General features: G+C 42.8%; 1 protein-coding gene across 14 annotated transcripts in view; it reads right to left on the reverse strand.

The window, feature by feature from the left end:
* Window positions 1-36: 36 nt before the first annotated feature.
* STAU1 (staufen double-stranded RNA binding protein 1) overlaps window positions 37-23,888 on the reverse strand; it is a 61,570-nt gene continuing 37,718 nt past the window's right edge. For 10 of the 14 annotated variants that reach the window (XM_082670450.1, XM_082670448.1, XM_082670447.1 and 7 more), the window contains 8 exons: window positions 10,057-10,287; window positions 8,939-9,082; window positions 6,547-6,693; window positions 4,727-4,802; window positions 4,183-4,502; window positions 3,451-3,573; window positions 2,576-2,661; window positions 37-1,652 (listed from right to left, as the gene is read on the reverse strand). In XM_082670450.1, coding sequence (XP_082526576.1) covers window positions 1,637-1,652; window positions 2,576-2,661; window positions 3,451-3,573; window positions 4,183-4,502; window positions 4,727-4,802; window positions 6,547-6,693; window positions 8,939-9,082; window positions 10,057-10,287 — 1,143 coding nt within the window. In that variant the 3' untranslated portion in view covers window positions 37-1,636. The remainder of the gene's footprint in view (window positions 1,653-2,575; window positions 2,662-3,450; window positions 3,574-4,182; window positions 4,503-4,726; window positions 4,803-6,546; window positions 6,694-8,938; window positions 9,083-10,056; window positions 10,288-23,888) is intronic. The other 4 variants (XM_082670455.1, XM_082670452.1, XM_082670456.1 and 1 more) reach the window with 3 other exon arrangements.

Here is a 23,888-nt window from a genome sequence, read left to right on the forward strand (position 1 = left end):
CTGCTCGACAGGACCAAAAATTCATTAGTAGCTGTTTATTGATCAATGGTTTGATATAAAGTTATTTCAGAGCTTCAGAATTTTGCCCAAATGGAATCACAAGCATTACAAAGTTTTTTTCTTAAAAATAAAAAAAGTATAGGGGGCAGGTTGGGAGGGATCAACCTAGCAGTAGTGGCATTTAAGAATAAATTAACAAAAAAAATTTAGTATTACTATTTATTGGTGACAAACACTAAGTTTTACTTACATTCCATGGGGAGAAAAAATTCCAGCGTAAACAATGAATCGAAGCAGTACTTAACTCGCAAGGCTACCGTGCTTTTCATCTGGACCATATGCAGGACCTCGCCGCACACATTTCTGTGCACAGCAACACGACATCAAAAGCAACACAGTTATAGAGATAAACATGGGTCATTCTTTTCAGCCCTACATGGAGATGTAATCAACAGTATAAAGCACTCAAGGAAAATCAATTTGCAGTTGTAGATGTGCTACATGGAGATCATATCCTGTAGTGTAGTGAAAGCTATGTGTCTTCAAAAGTCATATATATATATATATATATATATATATATATATATATGTATGTGTATATATATATACATATACATATATATATACACACACACAATTTTTTTAATCTTTAAAACAAAGATCAAAGTTCATTTAAGTCCTGTTGCATTAACAAAAATAAAATAGAAAAGGAACCAAATGATCATTTAAAGTTTAAAATTCCTAAATTGTCCAATTTATACAACTATGGGAGACTTCAAGGTTTCTGAGAAGTGCAGGACTGTTTCAGCTAAACCAGAGGGCACACAATTTTCATCACTGAAATGGTCCTGGGTTAGTCCAATGAAATAAAAATGTATAACCACATACACACGGATATGATCTTTGCCGGTTAGATTACTGATAAGGTCAGTCTCAGACAAGTTTCTAAACTGTGCTATGTAACTAAATACAACTGAGAAACTCTCAAATGAAAATTTTATATAGTGTCATTTCAATCAAAAGAAAATAATGAAACTAAGAATACGTATCTCTTGGAAGAGAGCAGTGGTGACGGCGTGGGTACCGCGGTAGGTGTGGGCCAGAGCACGCCGAGGTCAGCTCAGGCTGAGTAGGAAGCATGTGATTTTCTCTGGTGCTTTCAGCTCTGGGGCCAGACTAAGGCCTCTCTCCAGCGTGGTGTCCAGGGTTTGTCCCAAAGTGTCTGAGTGAGCCAGTTTGAGAAGGAGTCGTGCTTTCTGTTTCTTCTTTCACACAGCAAGGAAAAAAAAAACCACCCCAAAAAACCAAAACCAAAAACCAACCCCCCCCCCACCCTAACCAAGCGCTAGGGTGCCTGGGGCGTGGACCCGCTGGTTTCCCAGTGGCGCCGGGGTGCCCGGCAGGCCCGCCCGGCCCCCAGCAGCTGCTGCTGCATGAGGAGAAACCATAGCACAGGCGAGCGGCTATGCCGCTGCCTCCTCGGGGCCCCGCCTTCTTCACCACTGCTGTCTCCAGTCCTTTACCCATCATGTCTCTCGGCCCACTGGAGGTATCAGAAGTTCCAAATTTTCAAAGCAGTTTCAGTATTTTCAGTATGTATGTTGGGATTTTTCAATGGTTCATGGCCAGATAAGGTTCAGCACCTCCCACACCTTTAAGGAAGAAAAAAACCAAAAATGACCCAAGTTTTGAAATTTAAGACAATTAAGCCATGTTAAAAATGAAACTAGCAGACATCGAGAAGTCCAATAGTTCAGGCCCCAGTTTATGATAACTGGATTAAGGTCTTCCCAGAATACACCAGCAAGTGAAAACAGCAAAGAAGAGAATGGGTATGTAGTATGTTATCTCTAGGAGGAAAAGGAAGAAAATAAGGAAATAAATGTATCTGCATAAAGAAACATACAGGAAAGGTACACAAGAAACTAATACAAATGTGATCTCTGGGTGGGGTGAAGAGAATGGTATGGATGAGGACTGCATGAGGGGCAAGACGTATCACTGTGGACACCTTTTAAAATAATTTTGACTTTTGCACCATGTGAATGTATTACCGATTGAAAGCTTAAAAAAAAAAAAAAAAGTGAAAGCTTAAAAAAAAAAAAAAAGGGCTTCCCTGGTGGCGCAGTGGTTGAGAATCTGCCTGCCAACCCAAGAGACACGGATTTGAGCCCCAGTCTGGGAAGATCCCACATGCCGTGGAGCAGCTAGGCCCGTGAGCTACAACTACTGAGCCTGCGTGTCTGGAGCCTGTGCTCTGCAACAAGAGAGGCCGCGACACTGAGAGGCCTGCGTGCCGCGATGAAGAGTGGCCCCCACTCACTGCGACTAGAGAAAGCCCTCGCACAGAAATGGAGACCCAACACAGCCAAAAATAAATAAATAAATAAATTTAAAAAACAAAACAAACAAATTAAAAAGAAGTAGAGCTCTCTGCCCAAAACTTGGAAACCTTTCAGGGCAAAGGGACAGAAAGTGACTAAGACAAGTATTTCACTACTAACTTGAGCAGACAATTTGAATTTAATGCAAATGAGGAACAGAACTGCCTTTCCATGTAGATCAGCTCACTCACACAGACATTGGTCCATTTCCTGTTCTTGGCATCTCTGTATTTTGTTGGTCCAACTCAGACAGCAACTTTAAAATGTTCAGTGCAGCCTAGCAGGAATGAAAAGGGAAGTCAAACCACGGCCACCGCTCAGGACCACAGTATACGACACTGAATAGCGAGTCGAGGGCTTGTCCTACTGCCCAACAAAACAAGTGGTCCCACTAAATAACCCTTTCATGTTTGAATTTTTAATTAAAAATATAAATTAAAAAATGTTATCCATGGTTACCTCACTGAATCACAACCTCTGTTAATTTTATTATATATTGCCTTCTAACATTTTTAACCTGTGGTCACCAGACTCTACAAATTTTATATCCCGCTTTAAAATAAAACCTTATCATGTTTCCGTGTTAGAATTAGAATACATTACCCTTGGTGACATTAATATGATGGGCACATTATATTACATCAGGTGAATATACCACAGTTTATGTCAATTAATTTAATCAATTCCTTTTCTTCATTTTAGTATTTCTTACAATAATAATTTCATCTGAACAGAACACCAAAACAAGGGGCTTTCTAAGTTGCCAGAACGTGGGCATGCAATTCCTTGTTCTGGTCAGAGATGAACTGAATACAGTATCTGGATGCGTTCCAGGACCCAAGTCCACCTCTCAGGTCAGCAAGGGAAGAGAGGAGAGGGGTTGGCCAAAGCCCATGAGTTCTGATCAACAGAATGAGAAATCAAGCCAGTAACCTAAGAAAAGTCCTCAGAAATATGAACCCTGTAGAACAATCAACTGTTCTCGAAGTCTGCAGGAGAATCCTTTTCCTGTCTTTCTGAGGCCAGCAACGAGCTGGAGCCAGGCCCACCGCGGGGGGTAACGTACCATATCGTGGCAGGACTCCACATCCTTTCCGATACCATGGCTGATCAGGGGCGGCTGAGAGGAGCAATTGATGAGAGATACGAATTCGTTCTTGTTGTTTTTGGGGAAGTCTTTGTATTCAACCTAAAGGGGAAAAGAAAACTGAGGCAAGGACAGGAAGGCGGGGAGTATGAGCCCGGCACACGGCTGCGGCTCTGGGCCCAGTGAACAGAGGTGACACCTCTCCCTGGTCTCAGCCTGACTTGTCTACACCAACTCCTGCTCAACAGGCACAAGAGACTCACAGTGGGGTCTGCGGCTAAGGGGCACTGAGGGCTGCAGGCAGGATGCCAGGGCCCCAGCTTCCAGAATCCTCCAGGAACCTAAATGTCTACTCAGAAACCCTGGTCTGGAAGAAGCCATGTCCTTTCCTAGCAGGTAGAAAAAGGGCCAGCACATGAATCTGTTCTCACTGAAGTCTAACTTTGTAACTCCCACTGGATTCGAGGCCTTGTCATTACGGTTGGCCTGGATTTTTAAAAATTACCAAAGGTTGAGGATATTCTCTTACCATCCAGGGTTCTAATACTTCCCGTGCCTCCTCCCTTCCTCAGGACCACTCTTTACCATGCTTCCCCCAACCATCCCCCGAGACAAAGAACTTGACTTAAAAAAACAAGTTACTTAGTACTGAGAGAAACCAGAGATGACCGCACTGAGGTACAGACCACACAGCTCAGACCCAACAGTTACCTGGAATCCCTGGACTCTGGAAAGATAGTCCAACTGCTCTGAGGGTCTCGTGAGAGGTCCATGGGGTGCGTGGCCTGAAGAGATGTTATTCTTTAAAACGGTCTCGGCTGTAGGCGAGGTGCCCCCATACAACAATTCTCGGGCTATCATGGCAGTTACCGTGGCCTTGGCAGGGTTCGGGGCTACCCTGCTGAACTCTCTGGTGTGATGCCCTTGACTGACTCCTACGGCCTGGGCGACCTCGGGCACCATGGGAAGAATTCCAGCAGGCAGCTGCTGATGACTAAGATAAGGCATCCTGAACTCATCCTCTTTATGGCCTGGGGATGGACAAGCAGACAAATCAACCCAAGTCCACGCACGCCGCGTGGAGAGATGCTATAAAACCCCACGCTGCCCCCCACCCCAGCACACACAACAGCACAGGCGTAATGCAGAACCAAGCACTGACCACTAACTCATTACCTAGGTTCCTGCTATTACCAGGAACCATGCAAAGCCCAGAATCACAGTCAGACCAAGACAATATTAACTTCACACTTACTAGTCCCATTTTCATCCCCAGAGCCAGGTTCAAAAAACGTTACTTTTCTTCCATCCCCTGGTTTCTTTATGGGTGTCTTAAAAAAAAACAAAAAAAAGGCCATGAGCATCAATCAAACTGTTGAAAAATTAGTTCCTTCTGTCCAAAACTAAACAAACTCCAACCAGCCCTAATCTTAGTTTTATAAACTTTTAAACGATGAGGGCACTGGCAGAAAGGCCCTCTCCCAAGGCCCCACCACTGGTCTGCTTGGGCCGCCAATGTGCCCACAGCAGAGCCCCCTGCTTTCTCCCAAAGCACACTCTCAGCCACGTCAGCCTGTCCACGAACAGCATCTAAGGGATGGGGCCTCTGTTCTGTGCTCACGAGAGGGGAACGTTTAACCAGAAGGACCCTGAAGATGTTAGATTGATAGAGCTGACCAAGAAAGAAACTTTTGGGGGCTTCCCTGGTGGTGCAGTGGTTGAGAGTCCGCCTGCCGATGCAGGGGACGTGGGTTAGTATCTCGGTCCGGGAAGATCTCACATGCCGCGGAGCGGCTGGGCCCGTGAGCCACGGCCGCTGAGCCTGCGCGTCCGGAGCCTGTGCTCCGCAACGGGAGAGGCCACAACAGTGAGAGGCCCGCGTACCGCAAAAAAAAAAAAAAAAAAGAAACTTTTAGGTTGATGCTAAATAATTAAATAAACAAAGAATATTTCCTGGAGCACATGTCCCACTAAAAGATAAAATGACATAACCAAAGATAACAAATGTAGGGGGAAAATGTTACTAGATAAAAATTTTGGGGCTTCCCTGGTGGCGCAGTGGTTGGGAGTCCGCCTGCCGATGCAGGGGATGCGGGTTCGTGCCCCGGTCCGGGAAGATCCCACATGCCGTGGGGCGGCTGGGCCCGTAAGCCATGGCCGCTGGGCCTGCGCGTCCAAAGCCTGTGCTCCGCAACGGGAGAGGCCGCAGCGGTGAGAGGCCCGCGTACTGCAAAAAAAAAAAAAAAAAAAATTGCCAAACACAAAGGTCTCTCTTCTGAGGAGACAAAGCTGCCTATGATGCTCTGTAAGATTCTGGAATGAAAACCCCCAAAGCCAAGTCCAGGATCTCTACAGATTCTCTGATGAGTGTTTGGGATCCCAGTTATTGACTATGTGGCCACAGCTGCTGCCATTTCTCTCTGCTGACAGACATGACTGAATTCAGTCCTGGTGTTTTCAAGTTTATCCTGAAAGGACCATCCAGTGACTGGAAACAAGGTCGGCCAAGGCTTTCACTGAGGGTACTGCTTACCAACCTTGGCAGAAGTGCAATTTTCAATATGGGATCATTTTTGTCTAATGTTCAATTCACAAAGAGAAAGAAATCCCAAATCGAAACTATGGATCTGGCCCTGACTCTATCATCACACTGTCTCAGTGTCCCAAGCGTGTTCCACAACTAACAAAAGCCTAAGGCTGATGAGTCTTTTATGCAGGACTCACTCTAAGAGCACAAATGACAGAATCACACACACATTAATTTCAAGTCCAATTAATTACCCGTCATCCCACAAAAGGAGAGGAGCAAGCTGCCCTCCACCAAGCATCCCAGACCACAAAGATACTGAAACAGTAACGACTTAACCCAGCACCATGCTTGGAGCCATGGACATGCAACTCCCCTTCTGACCACATTATAATGAACCAAATGCTAGGACCCTGCTCAGCCGGGCTGCTTTACTGCCAGGAGGATGAAGCCTTGCCCTGAAGCTTAGCCCTGGAGGAGTCAGAGTCCTGAGGTGAGAAGGTCATCTTGCAGTTAGAGAGCAAGGACACAGAGCCCTGAGCAGTCACCTTCTCCTCTGATTTGAGGGCTGGTTTGGTGGGCTGAGCCTGTGGGACTTTGAAACCAAGGATTTCCAGCATGTTCTCGGCTGCATTGCGTTTGGCCACCTTCTTATTGGTGCCTGATCCTTCTGCAGTGTGGTTTCCCACCTTCACCTGCATAAAGAAGGCAGAACTCAGATCAGGGCTTAACCCTTTAGAATAAAGACTGGTCAGGAACTGAAAAGAACCCAGAATGGTCAGAAGATGGATGGCTTAACAGTGGTGCCCTGGGGCTGGCTTGGACCAGCCTGTGAGAGCCCATTATGAAATCCTGAGGAATTTGGAGAGGTGGCTGTTAAAGGTAGCTATTATTAAACACTAAAGTATATAAGCTTATAATTAAACAAATTATTTTAACAAACAGAGGGAATGAACACTTCAAATTCATCACTTCCTAACTGGACTCCAGTTTACAACTGTCTATGCTTTTGAGATTCTTTACACGTGTATGTGTATGGTGTCAATATGCAGCTACACATCTCTTTCCAACTCAGACAGAAAACGGCCCCAGTGAGAGTACTTACACCACAGAAATCTGCAGCTACTACTTATCAAGGATTAAGTTATACTGTTGATTGTCTATTCTTAAGCTTAAGTGATGGAGAAAAGGTTAATAACGCAGATTAATCTTTAAATTTGTTGTCAAGTCTGCAGCCATGACGTAACTAATAGAAAAAACTGAAACTTCCAGTCTTGGAAAAGTATTATCTGATTCAGCAAAGAAGCCATTCATATTGTTTAAATGAGTGAAGTTCTGACATGTCTTTGTTGTTGATGTAAATAAAAATATCAACCAGTCCTCATGCTCGTACCACAGTCATTCAACAATGACAGACGCAAACCTCCTTGCTGAACCTGAGGGGAATAAAGAATTCACACGAGTCTCATTCTGTAACGCTGCTATTGGTGACTGTCACACAGATGTATGAAATTTACAAGAGTATTACATATTTTTTGTAAATTGTATGCTACACTTCCTTCCTATCAGTAAAATTTATAATATACACACATGTACATATAATACGTGTGCATATACGCGTATAGTCTCCACACACACCGCCTTTCCCTAAGAGTTGGCTGTTACACATACTCCAGCACACATCACTGCTTACCATCCCCTTCCAAGCTGGTCTTGACCGCAGACCAAAACCAGAAGCCCCGTCACGAAAGAGTCAAGGAAACCCTCCCTGGCCTGTGAAGAGGGGCCTGAGGTTGAATCCCAACCGGGCATCTACCAGCCGTTTGATCCTAGGCAAATTACTGAGCCTCTCAACAAACTGCCATTTTCTCTTGTACGTGGAAGGGTCATTACTCTTCCTGCCCTCTGACTGCAGAGGTGAAACACACCAGGCTAACTGATGGTGCTTTATAAGCTATAAACTGGGCTTCCCTGGTGGCGCAGTGGTTGAGAGTCCGCCTGCCGATGCAGCAGACGTGGGTTCGTGCCCCGGTCGGGGAGGATCCCACATGCCGCGGAGCGGCTGGGCCCGTGAGCCATGGCCGCTAAGCCTGCGCGTCCGGAGCCCGTGCTCCGCAACGGGAGAGGCCACAACAGTGAGATGCCCGCATACCGCAAAAAAATAAATAAATAAAAAATAAAAATATAAGCTGTAAACTGCTATGCAGAGTGAAGTATTCTGTTTTTCACCAGAAAACACTATTAAATTCAAATCAAACATTCAGGGCTTCCCTGGTGGCGCAGTGGTTGAGAGTCCACCTGCCAATGCAGGGGACACGGGTTCGTGCCCCGGTCCGGGAAGATCCCACATGCCGCGGAGCTGCTGGGCCCGTGAGCCATGGCCGCTGAGCCTGCGCGTCCGGAGCCTGTGCTCCACAATGGGAGAGGCCACAACAGTGAGAGACCCGCATACCGCAAAAAAAAAAAAAAAAAAAAAAAACATTCAGCTGCCCGTGTGAATAACTGTTTAATAAGCTGAGTGCATGGAGAAACGCTCTGTACAAATCTGAGGCGTGAACCCAATCCCCGAACTCCAGGCTCTACAGAAGGATCAGGAGAAGCAGACCCTTTCTATAATTCATAAAGCTTCTGAGAAGAACAATAGTAACTTTCAAGAAGTAACAAAGAAAAAAGTTACCCATGATTCCCCCACTCCTCTAAACAGGCGCAGTGAGTCCAGGCTCCTACCTGTTGATACAGCAGCATGTGTGCTGTGCAGACAAGCACGTTTTAAGGCATCAGATTAGTGCAGGCAACATGGTCTAATAACAGTGACATCTGGCGGCAGGGAGTGCCCACTGGACCTGGCCTCCTGGGGAGAGGTGTCCGGCCGCTGGACTACCTCAGGCCCTGAGACAGGAGGCAGTCAGAGAAGGGCCGCCCACAAGCCGGCTGACCCACCTGCATCACAAACTCCCTGCGGCGCGGGAGGCCTCGCTCAGTGAGGAGGAGGTACTCTGGCTCCTTCTCCTTTTTTGCCTGCTGGATCTGGGCCAGTCTGCTAATCGGGTTCATCCCCTGGCCGTACTCCGGGCTGCTTTGTAGCTGAGGAACAATGAATGTAGAAACCATGTGCCATGTTAGTCACAGTAAGGACCTTGCCAATTCAGAGACAAGGACATGACAGTTGATTACTTCTATGTTGTTCTAACGGCTCAGAATTAATCAGATCTTTTTTAAACCTTTCTTTAATTGAAAGATGCCTAATGATTTTCTATGATCGCTCTCAGGTGATTTTAAGGTCTTCTTAGCAAACCAACATCACCATTCATACGAGTAGGCAAGCATCACTGTAACATCTGCTTTTGAACAATAAATGTCAACATATGACAGTAAATGAAGAGGTAGAAAAAACATAACAAATTCTTTCTAAAACTTTCCAAAAGTCTACATTATAAGGATGGGTTCCCAGCTTTCTTAACAATGACTCAAAATCCAGAAACCATATGCTAACTTGTGTGTGAGAAAAACTTGGATTTTGATACAACATGAAACGATACTGACAATCAGAACGGATCCTGGTGTTCATAACTGTCCCCGAATGGACCCCTGTCCCTTCTTTGGGTGGGTGAGAGAGAGTATAATTTTTGATAGGTCCTTTAACGTGACTCAAAAATAAGAAGAAGGTGTATACATCTGACGCCTACGACTGCCCCAGACATCTCCCCGCCCAGGAGTATCCCGCGCGTTCAGAACCGCGCAGTGGGCAATGAGACGGAGGCAGCACAATTTAACTGTTCTCCCCGCAGACTGGCAGCGCGGCTGCCAACACACAGCTTCTCACTGTGACCGCACCCAGACGGGCGTGGCCGCCTGCGGAGGCCTCCACTGAAGCCAGCACAGTGTCCCTGTCGTTGCCTAACCTGGGACTCCTGTGGAGCAACCCAAGGTGGCCCCTGTAAAGGCTCTCCAAGGCCGGGCCTGTGCCTGCCAGCTCCCGACCTCCTTCACCAGCCTTCTAACCCCCACAGCTGCCTTTGGGCAATGAAAACGCCCTCTTCATTCAGAAAAGTCCTTACCCTGACTATGCATTTTGTTTTCTTTTTGATTCTGGGCTTCACTCGCTCAACTGTAGGCAGGGGCGGCAACTTCTTCAGCTCCTCAAGAACAGCTATAGCAGCATTTTTCTTTGAAATCTTCTTGCTCTTCCCTTCACCTTCCCCCACAAACTCCCCAACCGACACCCTGGTCACAAAGCTCTTCATGTGGGGTGGGCCACTCTCCCGGGCAACCTGTTTTAGAGGGAAAGACTGAGTGAAAGCGTGACAGGCACTCATTACCAGCTGCACGGCACACTGGTTAGCACACTACTTCACACGAAACACAGGAAAAGGGGAATTGAGGACAAGACCCATTAAATGAAGGGAGTGTAAACACTGATAATCCTGAGTGCTTTCTCTTCCCATTTCTTTTTCTTCCCCCAAACTTGTTAATGTTCTCAGGTCTGATGAGTCCAAAACAGACATGGAATAGGGAAACATTTTCTACTCCCGCCCACCCAGGGTCACAGACTGTCCTGAATGTAGTGAGCTCCCCTGCAAACGGCAGAAAGGAAACTGGCCCAGCAAAGCCCAGAAATAAATGCATCACACAGAGGTCAAGTTCAATATTTGCTCTGAGCTGCCAGCCAAGATTGAGCTTATTAAATACTGGCTGCTCTACAGCAGTAAAAAGGAATAAGAAAATCTCCAAGCACATAAAGTGATCCCCAGTACACAGTAACTGAAAAAAGCAAACTGCGAAAGAGTGTACAAAGGGTGGGGGGGGTGTTAAATCTATGTATACATATACACACACGTATAAATAGACACACAAGTGTGTGTGTTTATATGCTTATTTTTGCAAAAAGAAACTCAAGAAGGATAAAGCAGAAACCAATGGAATCAGTTTCCTACAGCAGGTGGGAGGGATTGGGGTAGAAAGGGGACGAGATGACACTTCTGAATATATCTTTTTGTGTAGTTTTGACTCTTGGAACCATTTAGTATAACACATATTAAATATATAAGAATAAGTCAACAGAGATGGGGAAAATACTAAAATATGAACATGAAACCTAACTGTAATTAAAGTGATTACATAATCACACAGAAGGAAAATAAAAATCAAATCCAACCTACATGAGCCAAGATACCCTTGAAAAGAACAACTGAGTTAGCAGACTTACACTGCCAGATTTCAAGACTTTCTGTGAAGTTACAGCATCTACAACATCATGGTATTGTTTAAGGATAAACCAAAAGATCAATAAAACAGAAAAGAATGTAGAAACAGACCTGCACATAGACGGTCTTGATTTTTGGCAAACACACCAAAGCAAATCCAAAGTCTTTTTTTTATAATGACATTGGAGCAACTAGATATCCACATGGGGAAAAAACTGAACCAAGATCCTAAACTCAACCAAAAACAAAAATTAACTGAAGCTAGAACACAGACCCAAACATGAAAGCTAAAACTATAAAGCTTTCAGCAGAAAACACAGGAGAAAACTTCATGAACATGAGGTTGGCAAAGAATTCTTGAACACAAAAAACACAAATTAGAAGTCCTCAAAATTAAAAACTGCTCATCAAAAGACAACATTTAAAAATTAAAAAAGGGAACTCATAGAATGGGAGAGAATATTTGCAATATATGTACCAAACAAAGGAATTATATCCAGAACATTTAAAGAATTCCTACAAGTCAATAATAAAAAGACAAATATTCAATTAAAAAAATACTTCAACAGGTACTTTTGGCAAGGATGTGGAACAAGTGGTGGGAGTGTAAATTGGTACAATCACTTTGGGAAATAGTTTTGAGAATTTTTATAAACACCTACCCTTTGACTTAGCAATTCTGAGTGCACATGCACCCAAGAAGACTTATCAACCTTATTTATAATGGTTCCCAACTATCCAATATCTATCAATAGGACAATGGATAAATTAAGAGTTTTATATTCTTACACTGGAATACCACTCAGCATTAAACTACTGATACACATGGATAAGACTTAAAAGCATTCTGTTAAGGATAAGAAACTCGACCCAACAATCCATATTATATCTAATTTTATTTAACATCTTTATTGGAGTATAATTGCTTTACAATGTTGTGTTAGTTTCTGCTGTATAACAAAGTGAATCGGCTATACGTATACATATATCCCCATATACCCTCCCTCTTGCATCTCCCTCCCACCCTCCCTATCCCACCCCTCTAGGTGGTCACAAAGCACCGAGCTGATCTCCCTGTGCTATGCAGCTGCTTCCCACTAGCTATCTATTTTACGTTTGGTAGTGTATATATGTCAATGCTACGCTCTCACTTCATCCCAGCTTACCCTTCCCCCTCCCGGTGTCCTCAAGTCCATTCTCTACGTCTGCATCTTTATTCCTGTCCCGCCCCTAGGTTCATAAGAACCAGTTTTGTTTTGTTTTGTTTTAAGATTCCATACATATGTGTTAACATACTGTATTTGTTTTCTCTTTCTGACTTCCATATGACCCAGCAATCCCACTACTGGGCATATACCCTGAGAAAACCATAATTCAAAAAGAGACATGTACCACCATGTTCACTGCAGCTCTATTTACAACAGCCAGGACATGGAAGCAACCTAAGTGTCCATCAACAGATGAATGGGTAACGAAGACGTGGCACATATATACAATAGAATATTACTCAGCCATAAAAAGAAATGAAATTGAACTATATGTAGTTAGGTAGATGGACCTAGAGTCTGTCATACAGAGTGAAGTAAGTCACATTACATCTTTTTATTTACATGAAGTCTAAGAACACAGAAAACAAAATCTATAGTGATTACAGAAAGCAGCTTCTTCTGGCTGGAAAGGAGCACAGGGACTTACGGAGGTTATGATAATGTTCTGTATCTTGATCTGGGTAGTGAATCATGGGTTTTTACACATGTTAAAATTTAATGGGCTGTGCACTTAAGATACATACATTACTGTGTAATAGACTGTTAGCATAGGGAAAAAAATAATCCAAGCAAGTTAGGAAAACAATGCTCTGAATATACACATTCAGTGTAAAGATAAAAAGAACTGCAAAGATAACTTAAACTTGGACTTCCCTGGTGGCGTAGTGGTTAAGAATCTGCCTGCCAATGCAGGGGACACGGGTTTGAGCCCTGGTCCGGGAAGATCTCACATGCCACAGAGCAACTAAGCCCGTGTGCCACAACTACTGAGCCTACACGCTGCAACTACTGAAGTCCACGCGCCTGGAGCCCATGCTCCGCAACAAGCAAAGCCACTGCAATGAGAAGCCCTCACACCGCAATGAAGAGTAGCCCACTGCAAGTAGAGAAAGCCCGCGCAGCAATGAAGACCCAATGCAGCCCAAAATTTTTTTTCTTTTTTTTTTGCGGTACGCGGGCCTCTCACTGTTGTGGCCTCTCCCGTTGCGGAGCACAGGCTCCGGACGCGCAGGCTCATTAGCCATGGCTCATGGGCCCAGTCGCTCCGCGGCATGTGGGATCTTCCCAGACCGGGGCACGAACCCACATCCCCTGCATTGGCAGGCGGACTCTTAACCACTGCGCCACCAGGGACGCCCGCCAAAAATTTTAAAAAAAATTTTTTTAATTAAGAAAAAAAAGAAAATGTTCTTCAACTGGTAAATGCATGAATAAGTTGTGGTACATCCATACAATGGAACATTATTCAGAAATAAAAAGAAATGAACTACTGATACATATAACATAGGGACTCAAAATCTGCATTATGTTAAGTTAAAAAGCCACACAAAAGGCAAAATACTCTTGCCAGTAGATTTGTAATCTTGCAATCTGGAAAGATCACAAACTTCCAAATGGACAACACCGAACACACTGTATCTGGTTGGCCATTTGTTAAAAGGTGAGAGGCCTGAGGGAAGGAACCGTACAAGGAACTTTGGCCTTTGTTATCATGATTTACAATTATGGAAAGGTCATGTCTGGGTTGTGTTTTCTAAGATGGCTTTATATTTTTATGTGCTCCCTCCAGGCTTCTCAAAATGTTATTACGCATCCCGTTAAATAAATAGATAAAGGGAAAGCCCAAAAGGGGAAAAAAAAAAAAGGCAATAAATTCTCTAATTCCATGTACGTAATATTTTGAAAATAAGCAAAACTGTAGGGACAGACATCAGATCAATGGTTGCCCAAGGCTGAGGATGGAGGGAAGGGATTGACTGCAAGGGGACACAGGGGAAACTTTATGGGGTGAAAGATGTTCTTTATCTTAATTGTGGTGATAGTTATACAACCATACCATCAAAACACATCAAATTACATACTTAAATAGGATGAATTTTACTTTATGTAAATTATACCTCAAGGAATCGGACTGCACAGCCCCCCGCCCCCCACACCCCCCCAAGAAAAGCTGATAGAGGCATATCAAAGGATACAGGAGCTAGTCTGAATGGCAAGTTGAACATCAAAATGATTAGCAACAATAATGGAGTAACACTTTGAATGCATCTATACTAATATAAATTAATATAATATAAGGCAGGAGGAGATTTTCTTTGGACATGCAGAAAATCAATGTTTGACATCCACCACAGTAATAACTGGTGCCGGGAAGCATTATCAATGACTGCTAGAAACACTGGGGAACTCTGTAAGGGCATAGCCTTCAAGCATCTCCCCATAGGTTATGGATTAACTATAAAGGGAAAGGAAGTCTCCACAGAGTGGCACACATCTGGTGTAGGCAGTGAAACTAACATCACTAACACTCGGATAAAATGACATCATGTGCTGCTGAGAACCAACATTACTTCTGTAGTGTTCCCTGCCAAAAAACGCACAACCCGAAACTAATCCTGAGGAAACAATCTGACAAACCCAAATTGAGGGCCATTCTACAAAATAACTGACTTTTAAAAATACCAATATCATATATACAGATTGCCAACAAACACATGAAAGAATGCTCAACATCATTAATCATTAGAGAAATGCAAATCAAAACTACAATGAGGTATCATCTCACACAGGTCAGAATGGCCATCATCAAAAAATCTGCAAACAATAAATGCTGGAGAGGGTGTGGAGAAAAGGGAACCCTCTTGCACTGTTGGTGGGAATGTAAATTGATACAGCCACTATGGAGAACAGTATGGAGGTTCCTTAAAACACTACAAATAGAACTACCATACGACCCAGCAATCCTACTACTGGACATATACCCTGAGAAGACCATAATTCAAAAAGAGTCATGTACCAAAATGTTCATTGAAGCTCTATTTACAATAGCCAGGACATGGAAGCAACCTAAATGTCCATCCACAGATGAATGGATAAAGAAGATGTGGCACATATATACAATGAAATATTACTCAGCCACAAAAAGAAACGAAATTGAGTTATTTGTAGTGAGGTGGATGGACCTAGAGTCTGTCATACAGAGTGAAGTAAGTCAAAGAGAAAAACAAATACCGTATGCTAACACATATATATGGAATCTAAGGGGAAAAAAAAAGGTCATAAAGAACCTAGGGGCAAGACGGGAATAAAGACACAGACCTACTAGAGAATGGACTTGAGGATACGGGGAGGGGGAAGGGTAAGCTGTGACAAAGCGAGAGAGTGGCATGGACATATATACACTACCAAACTAGATTGCTAGTGGGAAGCAGCCGCATAGTACAGGGAGATCAGCTCGGTGCTTTGTGACCACCTAGAGGGGTGGGATAGGGAGGCTGGGAGGGAGGGAGATGCAAGAGGGAAGAGATATGGGAACATATGTATATGTGTAACTGATTCACTTTGTTATAAAGCAGAAACTAACACACCATTGTAAAGCAATTATACTCCAATAAAGATGTTGGAAAAAAAAAAGAAACTAACATAACATTGTAAAGCAATTATACTCCATAAAGATGTTGAAAAACAAAACAAACCAATATCATAAAAGACAAAAAAAACACAAAAAAACGCTGAGGAACTGTTACACATTAAAGGAGACTAAAGAGATGCATCAGCTAAACACAATGTGTGATCCTGTACCAGACTCAAGACCAGGAAAATACTTTCTCTAAAGGACATCATGGGGACAAGTGGCAATATGTGAATCTAGGATGTATATTAGGTAACAGTATTACAGCAATGCTAAATTTCCTGTAGTGACAATCAGATTATAGTTATTTTAAGATAATGTCCTTGTTCTTAAGAGACACATACTGAAATATTAGGAGTCAAAGGGCATGATGTCTGCCACTTGCTCTCAAATGAGTCAGCAGAATGAAAAATAGAAAAATATGTACATTTACAGAGAAGAAAAAAGCAAATGTGCTAAAATGTTAACCACTGGTGAATCGATGTGAAGGATACATTCACTGTCCTACGCTTGCAACTTTTCCATTGGTTTGAAATGTTTCAAAATAAAAAGTTGGAAGGATGGCTAGGAAATCTGTGTGAGCCCAAGAACTGGCTGTGCTGTGCTCAAAGGTGAGAAAGGGAGGCATCTCAGAGAGCGGCCTCACTGCCCTACAAAGGAAGAGGTTTGTTGGGAAGAGCCCCGCTCGCATAGGCGCTTGCAGACTGATCTTAGAGAGCCCCCCAGGGGGCTTTTCTGGTGGCGCAGTGGTTGAGAGTCCGCCTGCCGATGCAGGGGACACGGGTTCGTGCCCCGGTCCAGGAGGATCCCACATGCCGCGGAGCAGCTGGGCCCGTGAGCCATGGCCACTGAGCCTGCGCGTCCGGAGCCTGTGCTCCGCAACGGGAAAGGCCACAACAGTGAGAGGCCCGCGTACCGCAAAAAAAAAAAAAGAGAGCCTCCGGGATGCCCTCCCACACTGACAGCCTATATTCCAAATGCTCCCTCCTTGAACAGTGCTCTCCGCATCCTCAGATGAGACTCGAAAAGTAAGGGTAGCCACCCTGATGGCTCACTTCAGATTCACAGTCCATCCTGGTCCCTCAGCAACCATTTTCATTGTCTGCTCACATCATAATCCCACCAATCTACATCTGCAATTTAACCTAGAATGTATTTAGTGGGATCAAGTCACAACTGCCTCCCAGTAACTATATCAACCAGCACCGTAACATTTTCTAACTAAAACTATGTATTTTATCAAAAATCTAGCTGTATACATTTTTCTGAAAAGCTGTATGAATGGCTCCTGTATTCTCTATTGCACACTTAACTCAGTTTCCAACATGACGTATCTTGCTATCTGTCAAAATAAAAAAAAAAAAAAACTATTCTATTCATTTATTCAATAAATATTTCCTGAGCATCCAATATAGGCAAGGGAATCTTCCAGGTGCCAGAGACAGAACTGTGGGGAAAAAATAAAAGCTTTGCTCAACCTAATAATGGAAGCTAATATGAACTTTTGATATGTGAGAGCTATTTAATATAAGCACTCATATTAACAAACTCAATGACACTACCTACACACAAACTGTCACGTTTTAAATTATTACTTCAAGAGATATTCACCACCACAGGGCACTCCCACAATTTCTTTTGTGACTACCTGACAATACCCTGCTAAGTGTTACATATTCCTGAACACAAGTATGAAAGCCAAATCTAAAACCTAAACAGAAGTATAGGTAGGACAGAAGCAATCTGGTCCCCAAATCCCAAAGAGCAAAAATATAAAATGGCAATCCCTCACTAAGGTCCAGAAAGCTCTGTGACTCTCAGGCAAAGCAGCAATTGGTGCGGGCAGGTGCCAAGCTTCACAAGGATCTAGGGCCCTGGCCCCAGCAGTCACCTCTGTAACCCCTAGGTGACCCGAGAAGCCAGGCATCTCCCATTCCCACAATCTTTGTACCCCTCCCTCCAATCTTTAAACATCCATTCTTGTGCCACACTAATCCCTCAGCAGGAGGGAAAGAAGCATTTCTTCCCTTTCCCAAAACAGGTTCCCAGGGAGACCATGAGGCTTCTCCGGGTGAAGCTCCCACCTAGTTCCCACTCAACAACTAGCCCTATTATTCTGTGTGTCCCCTGTCTCACTGCCTCCCCAGCCACCATCTCCCACCCAGAACAGAGGCAGAAAGGCTGGAAGGGATGTAGGGCCAGGTACGATGCCAGCCCGAGAGCCATCTGGTACACTGCACTCTAGAAAGGGGACAATATAAACTGATCCTGCCTGCCAGGAAGGGGCAGGGATGGGTGTGGGGGGGGTGTGGGATGGCCCTGTGAGCCAAGTGCCACTCTCTACCCCCACCTGTGCCTCATGGCAACAGATGAGTTTGGAGGTCAGAAATCACCATCACCATCACTCAGCTGATGGCATAAGGACTGAACTCAGGAGCCAGTTTAGGGCACTAGCACATAATAGAAGAAGGCATATATTTCATGAGAGTCAGACATGAAATTTGGGGATCACCTAACTACAAAATTAAAGTATTATACAGGACAATAAACTTCAGGTAGACTTTTTTTTTTTTTTTTTTTTTGCGGTACGCGGGCCTCTCACTGTTGTGGCCTCTCACGTTGCGGAGCACAGGCTCCGGACGCGCAGGCTCAGCAGCCATGGCTCACGGGCCCAGCTGCTCCGCGGCATGTGGGACCTTCCCGGACCGGGGCACGAACCCGTGTCCCCTGCATCGGCAGGCGGACTCTCAACCACTGCGCCACCAGGGAAGCCCCAGGTAGACTTTTTAAAAAAGAAATAGGCCAAAAGAAGTTAATGAACCACTTAAAATTGTTTTAAGCAGATGTCCCACCTCAAATTACATTTGCCTGAAGTAACAAATACGTTGGGTTTTAAAGCTCTTTGGAAGACTAAACCTATACTCTTTATAACTTTGAAAGATCATATAGTTGATAAAGAAATCTATTAAAACACAACCTTGCATAACCAAGCACAGAAATCAAAAGAAAGAATTTGCAAAGAATTTTTGAAAATTATGGAAACTTTAAAAAAAATTCCCCCTTACCTGCCTAACCTATCTGGACTCACTGTGTCTTTGAAAGAAACACATACTAAATGTACTTTATTTTCCATTTTGAACTAACAATCATTAATTGTTGTTTTTAGGCCACAAAGTCTCCAACAACAAATGAGGTTATTAAATGGGTGAACTGGGAGGCACACACTGGGCAATGACAAAACTTATGTCTTTTTAACAATTACTCTGACATTTTTAGGGACCATTTAAGGAGATTCTTAATATTTGGAGGGTAGCAGATGCTTTTGAGAATCTTATGAAACCAACGGACCCTCCCGCCAGAAGAAAACACACGTGAACAACAAAAGGATCCCCTTCAGACCATTTTAGGAGGTTAATGGACCTACAGAGGCCAGCTGTGGACCGCCTAGAGATCCATGGCTGCCCTAGGAATAAATACTGCTTTGCTAAATAAATATAAAGTTTGAATCTTCGATGGAAAAATCAAAAGCTTTACAGACAAGCAAAAGCTAAGAGAATTCAGCACCACCAAACCAGCTCTACAAATGCCAAAGGAACTTCTCTAAGTGGGAAACACAAGAGAAGAGAAGGACCTACAAAAACAAACCCAAAACAATTAAGAAAATGGTCATAGGAACATACATATCGATAATTACCTTAAACGTGAATAGATTAAATGCTCCAACCGAAAGACACAGGCTTGCTGAATGGATACAAAAACAAGACCCATATATATGCTGTCTGCAAGAGACCCACTTCAGACCTAGGGACACATACAGACTAAAAGTGAGGGGATGGAAAAAGATATTCCATGCAAATGGAAATCAAAAGAAAGCTGGAGTAGCAATAAAATACTCTCAGATAAAATAGACTTTAAAATAAAGAATGTTACAAGAGACAAGGAAGGACACTACATAATGATCAAGGGATCAATCCAAGAAGAAGAGATAACAATTATAAATATATATGCACCCAACCTAGGAGCACCTCAATACATAAGGCAACTGCTAACAGCTATAAAAGAGGAAATCGACAGTAACACAATAATAGTGGGGGACTTTTAACACCTCACTTACAGCAATGGACACATCATCCAAAATGAAAAAAATAAGGAAACAGAAGGTTTAAATGACACAACAGACCAGATGGATTTAATTTATATTTATAGGACATTCCATCCAAAAACAGCAGGTTACACTTTCTTCTCAAGTGCACATGGAACACTCTCCAGGATAGATCACATCTTGGGTCACAAATCAAGCCACAGTAAATTTAAGAAAATAGAAATCAAGCATATCAAGCATCTGTTCCGACCACAACGCTATGAGATTAGAAATGAATTACAGGGAAAAAAATGTAAAAAACACAAACACATGGAGGATAAACAATACGTTACTAAATAACCAAGAGATCACTGAAGAAATCAAAGAGGAAATCAAAAAGTACCTAGAGACAAATGACAACAAAAACACAACAATCCAAAACCTATGGGATGCAGCAAAAGCAGTTCTAAGAGGGAAGTTTATAGCTCTACAAGCCTACCTCAAGAAACAAGAAAAATCTCAAATAAACAATCTAACCTTACACCTAAAGGAACTTGAGAAAGAAGAACAAACAAAACCCAAAGTTAGCAAAAGGAAAGAAATCATAAAGATCAGAGCAGAAATAAATGAAATAGAAACAAAGAAAACAATAGCAAAGATCAATAAAACTAAAAGCTGGTTCTTTGAGAAGATAAAATTGATAAACCATTAGCCAGACTCATCAAGAAAAAGAGGGAGAGGACTCAAATCAATAAAATTAGAAATGAAAAAGGAGAAGTTACGACAGACACTGCAGAAATACAAAGCATCCTAAGAGACTACTACAAGCAACTCTATGCCAATAAAATGGACAACCTGGAAGAAATGGACAAATTCTTAGAAAGGTATAACCTTCCAAGACTGAACCAGGAAGAAATAGAAAATATGAACAGACCAATCACAAGTAATGAAACTGAAACTGTGATTAAAAATCTTCCAACAAACAAAAGTCCAGGACCGGGTGGCTTCACAGGTGAATTCTATCAAACATTTAGAGAAGAGCTAACACCCATCCTTCTCAAACTCTTCCAAAAAATTGGCAGAGGAAGGAACACTCCCAAACTGATTCTATGAGGCCATGATCACCCTGATACGAAAACCAGACACAGATACTACAAAAAAAGAAAATTACAGACCAATATCACTGATGAATACAGATGCAAAAATCCTCAACAAAATACTTGCAAACAGAATCCAACAACACATTAAAAGGATCATACACCAGTGGGATTTATCCCAGGGATGCAAGGATTCTTCAATATATGCAGATCAATCCATGTGATACACCATATTAACAAACTGAAGAAGAAAAACCATATGATCATCTCAATAGATGCAGAAAAAGCTTTCGACAAAATTCAACACCCATTTATGATAAAAACTCTCGGGATTCCCTGGTGGCGCAGTGGTTGAGAGTCCGCCTGCTGATGCAGGGTACACGGGTTCGTGCCCTGGTCCGGGAAGATTCCATATGCCGCAGAGCAGCTGGGCCCGTGAGCCATGGCCGCTGAGCCTGCACGTCTGGAGCCTGTGCTCCGCAATGGGAGAGGCCACAACAGTGAGAGGTCCACGTACCGCAAAAAAAAAAAAAAAAAACTCTGCAGAAAGTGGGCATAGAGGGAACCTACCTCAACATAATAAAGGCCATATATGACAAACCCACAGCAAACATCATTCTCAGTGGTGAAAAACTGAAAGCATTTCCTCTAAGATCAGGAACAAGACAAGGACATCCACTCTCACCACTATTATTCAACATAGTTTTGGAAGTCCTAGCCACGGCAACCAGAGAAGAAAAAGAAATAAAAGGAATACAAATTGGAAAAGAAGAAGTAAAACTGTCACTGTTTGCAGATGACATGATACTATACATAAAGAATCCTAAAGATGCCACCAGAAAACTACTAGAGCTAATCAATGAATTTGGTAAAGTTGCAAGATACAAAATTAATGCACAGAAATCTCTTGCATTCCTATACACTAATGATGAAAAATCTGAAAGAGAAATTAAGGAAACACTCCCACTTACCACTGCAAAAAAAAGATTAAAATACCTAGGAATAAACCTACCTAGGGAGACAAAAGACCTGTATGCAGAAAACTATAAGACACTGATGAAAGAAATTAAAGATGACACCAACAGACGGAGAGATATACCATGCTCTTGGTTGGAAGAATCAATATTGTGAAAATGACTATAGTACCCAAAGCAATCTACAGATTCAATGTAATCCCTATCAAATTACCAATGGCATTTTTTTATGGAACTAGAACAAAAAATCTTAAAATCTGTATGGAGACACAAAACACCCCGAATAGCCAAAGCAGTCTTGAGGAAAAAAAACGGAGCTAGAGGAATCAGACTCCCTGACTTTATACTACAAAGCTACAGTAATCAAGACAATATGGTACTGGCACAAAAACAGAAACATAGATCAATGGAACAGGATAGAAAGCCCAGAGATAAACCCACACACCTATGGTCAACTAATGTATGACAAAGGAGGCAAGGATATACAATGGAGAAAAGACAGTCTCTTCAATAAGTGATGCCGGGAAAACTGGACAACTACATGTAAAAGAATGAAATTAGAACACTCCCTAACACAATACACAAAAATAAACTCAAAATGGATTCAAGACCTAAATGTAAGACCGGACACTACAAAACTCTTAGAGGAAAACATAGGAAGAACACTCTTTGACATAAATCACAGCAAGGTCTTTTTTGATCCACCTCCTAGAGTAATGGAAATAAAAACAAAAATAAAGGAATGGGACTTAATGAAACTTCAAAGCTTTTGCACAGCAAAGGAAATCATAAACAGGACGAAAAGACAACCCTCAGAATGGGAGAAAATATTTGCAAACAAATCAACAGACAAAGGATTAATCTCCAAAATATATAAACAGCTCATGCAGCTCAATATTAAAAAAACAAACCCAGTCCAAAAATGGGCAGAAGACCTAAATAGACATTTCTCCAAAGAAGACATACAGATGGCCAAGAAGCACATGAAAAGCTGCTCAACATCACTAATTATTAGGGAAATGCAAATCAAAACTACAATGAGGTATCACCTCACACCAGTTAGAATGGGCATCATCAGAAAATCTACAAACAACAAATGTTGTTGTTTTTGTTGGGGTGTGGAGAAAGGGAACCCTCTTGCACTGTTGATGGGAATGTAAATTGATACAGTCACTATGGAGAACAGTATGGAGGTTCCTTAAAAAACTAAAAATAGAATTACCATATGATCCAGCAATCCGACTACTGGGCATATACCCAGAGAAAACCTAATTCAAAAAGACACATGCACCCCAATGCCCACTGCAGCACTATTTACATGGAAGCAACCTAAATGCCCATTGACAGACGAATAGATTAAGAAGATGTGGTACATATATACAACGGAATATTACTCTCCCATGAAAAGGAATGAAATTGGGTCATTTGTAGAGACGTGGATAGATCTAGAGACTGTCATACAGAGTGAAGTAAATCAGAAAGAGAAGAACAAATATCATATATTAATGCATATATGTGGAACCTAGAAAAATGGTACAGATGAACCGGTTTGCAGGGCAGAAATTGAGACACAGATGTAGAGAACGTATGGACACCAAGGGGGGAAAGCGGCAGGGGTGGGGTGGGTGGGGTGGGATGAATTGGGAGACTGGGATTGACATCTATACACTGATGTGTATAAAATGCATAACTAATAAGAACCTGCTATATAAAAAAATAAATAAAATTCAAAAAAAAACAAAAATTGGGGGCTTCCCTGGTGGCGCAATGGTTGAGAGTCCGCCTGCCGATGCAGGGGACACGGGTTCGTGCCCCGGTCCGGGAAGATCCCACATGCTGCGGAGATGCTAGGCC

The sequence above is a fragment of the Grampus griseus genome (genome assembly GCF_964374135.1).
Source record: "Grampus griseus genome assembly, chromosome: 14".
NCBI classification, from domain to species: Eukaryota; Metazoa; Chordata; class Mammalia; order Artiodactyla; family Delphinidae; genus Grampus; species Grampus griseus.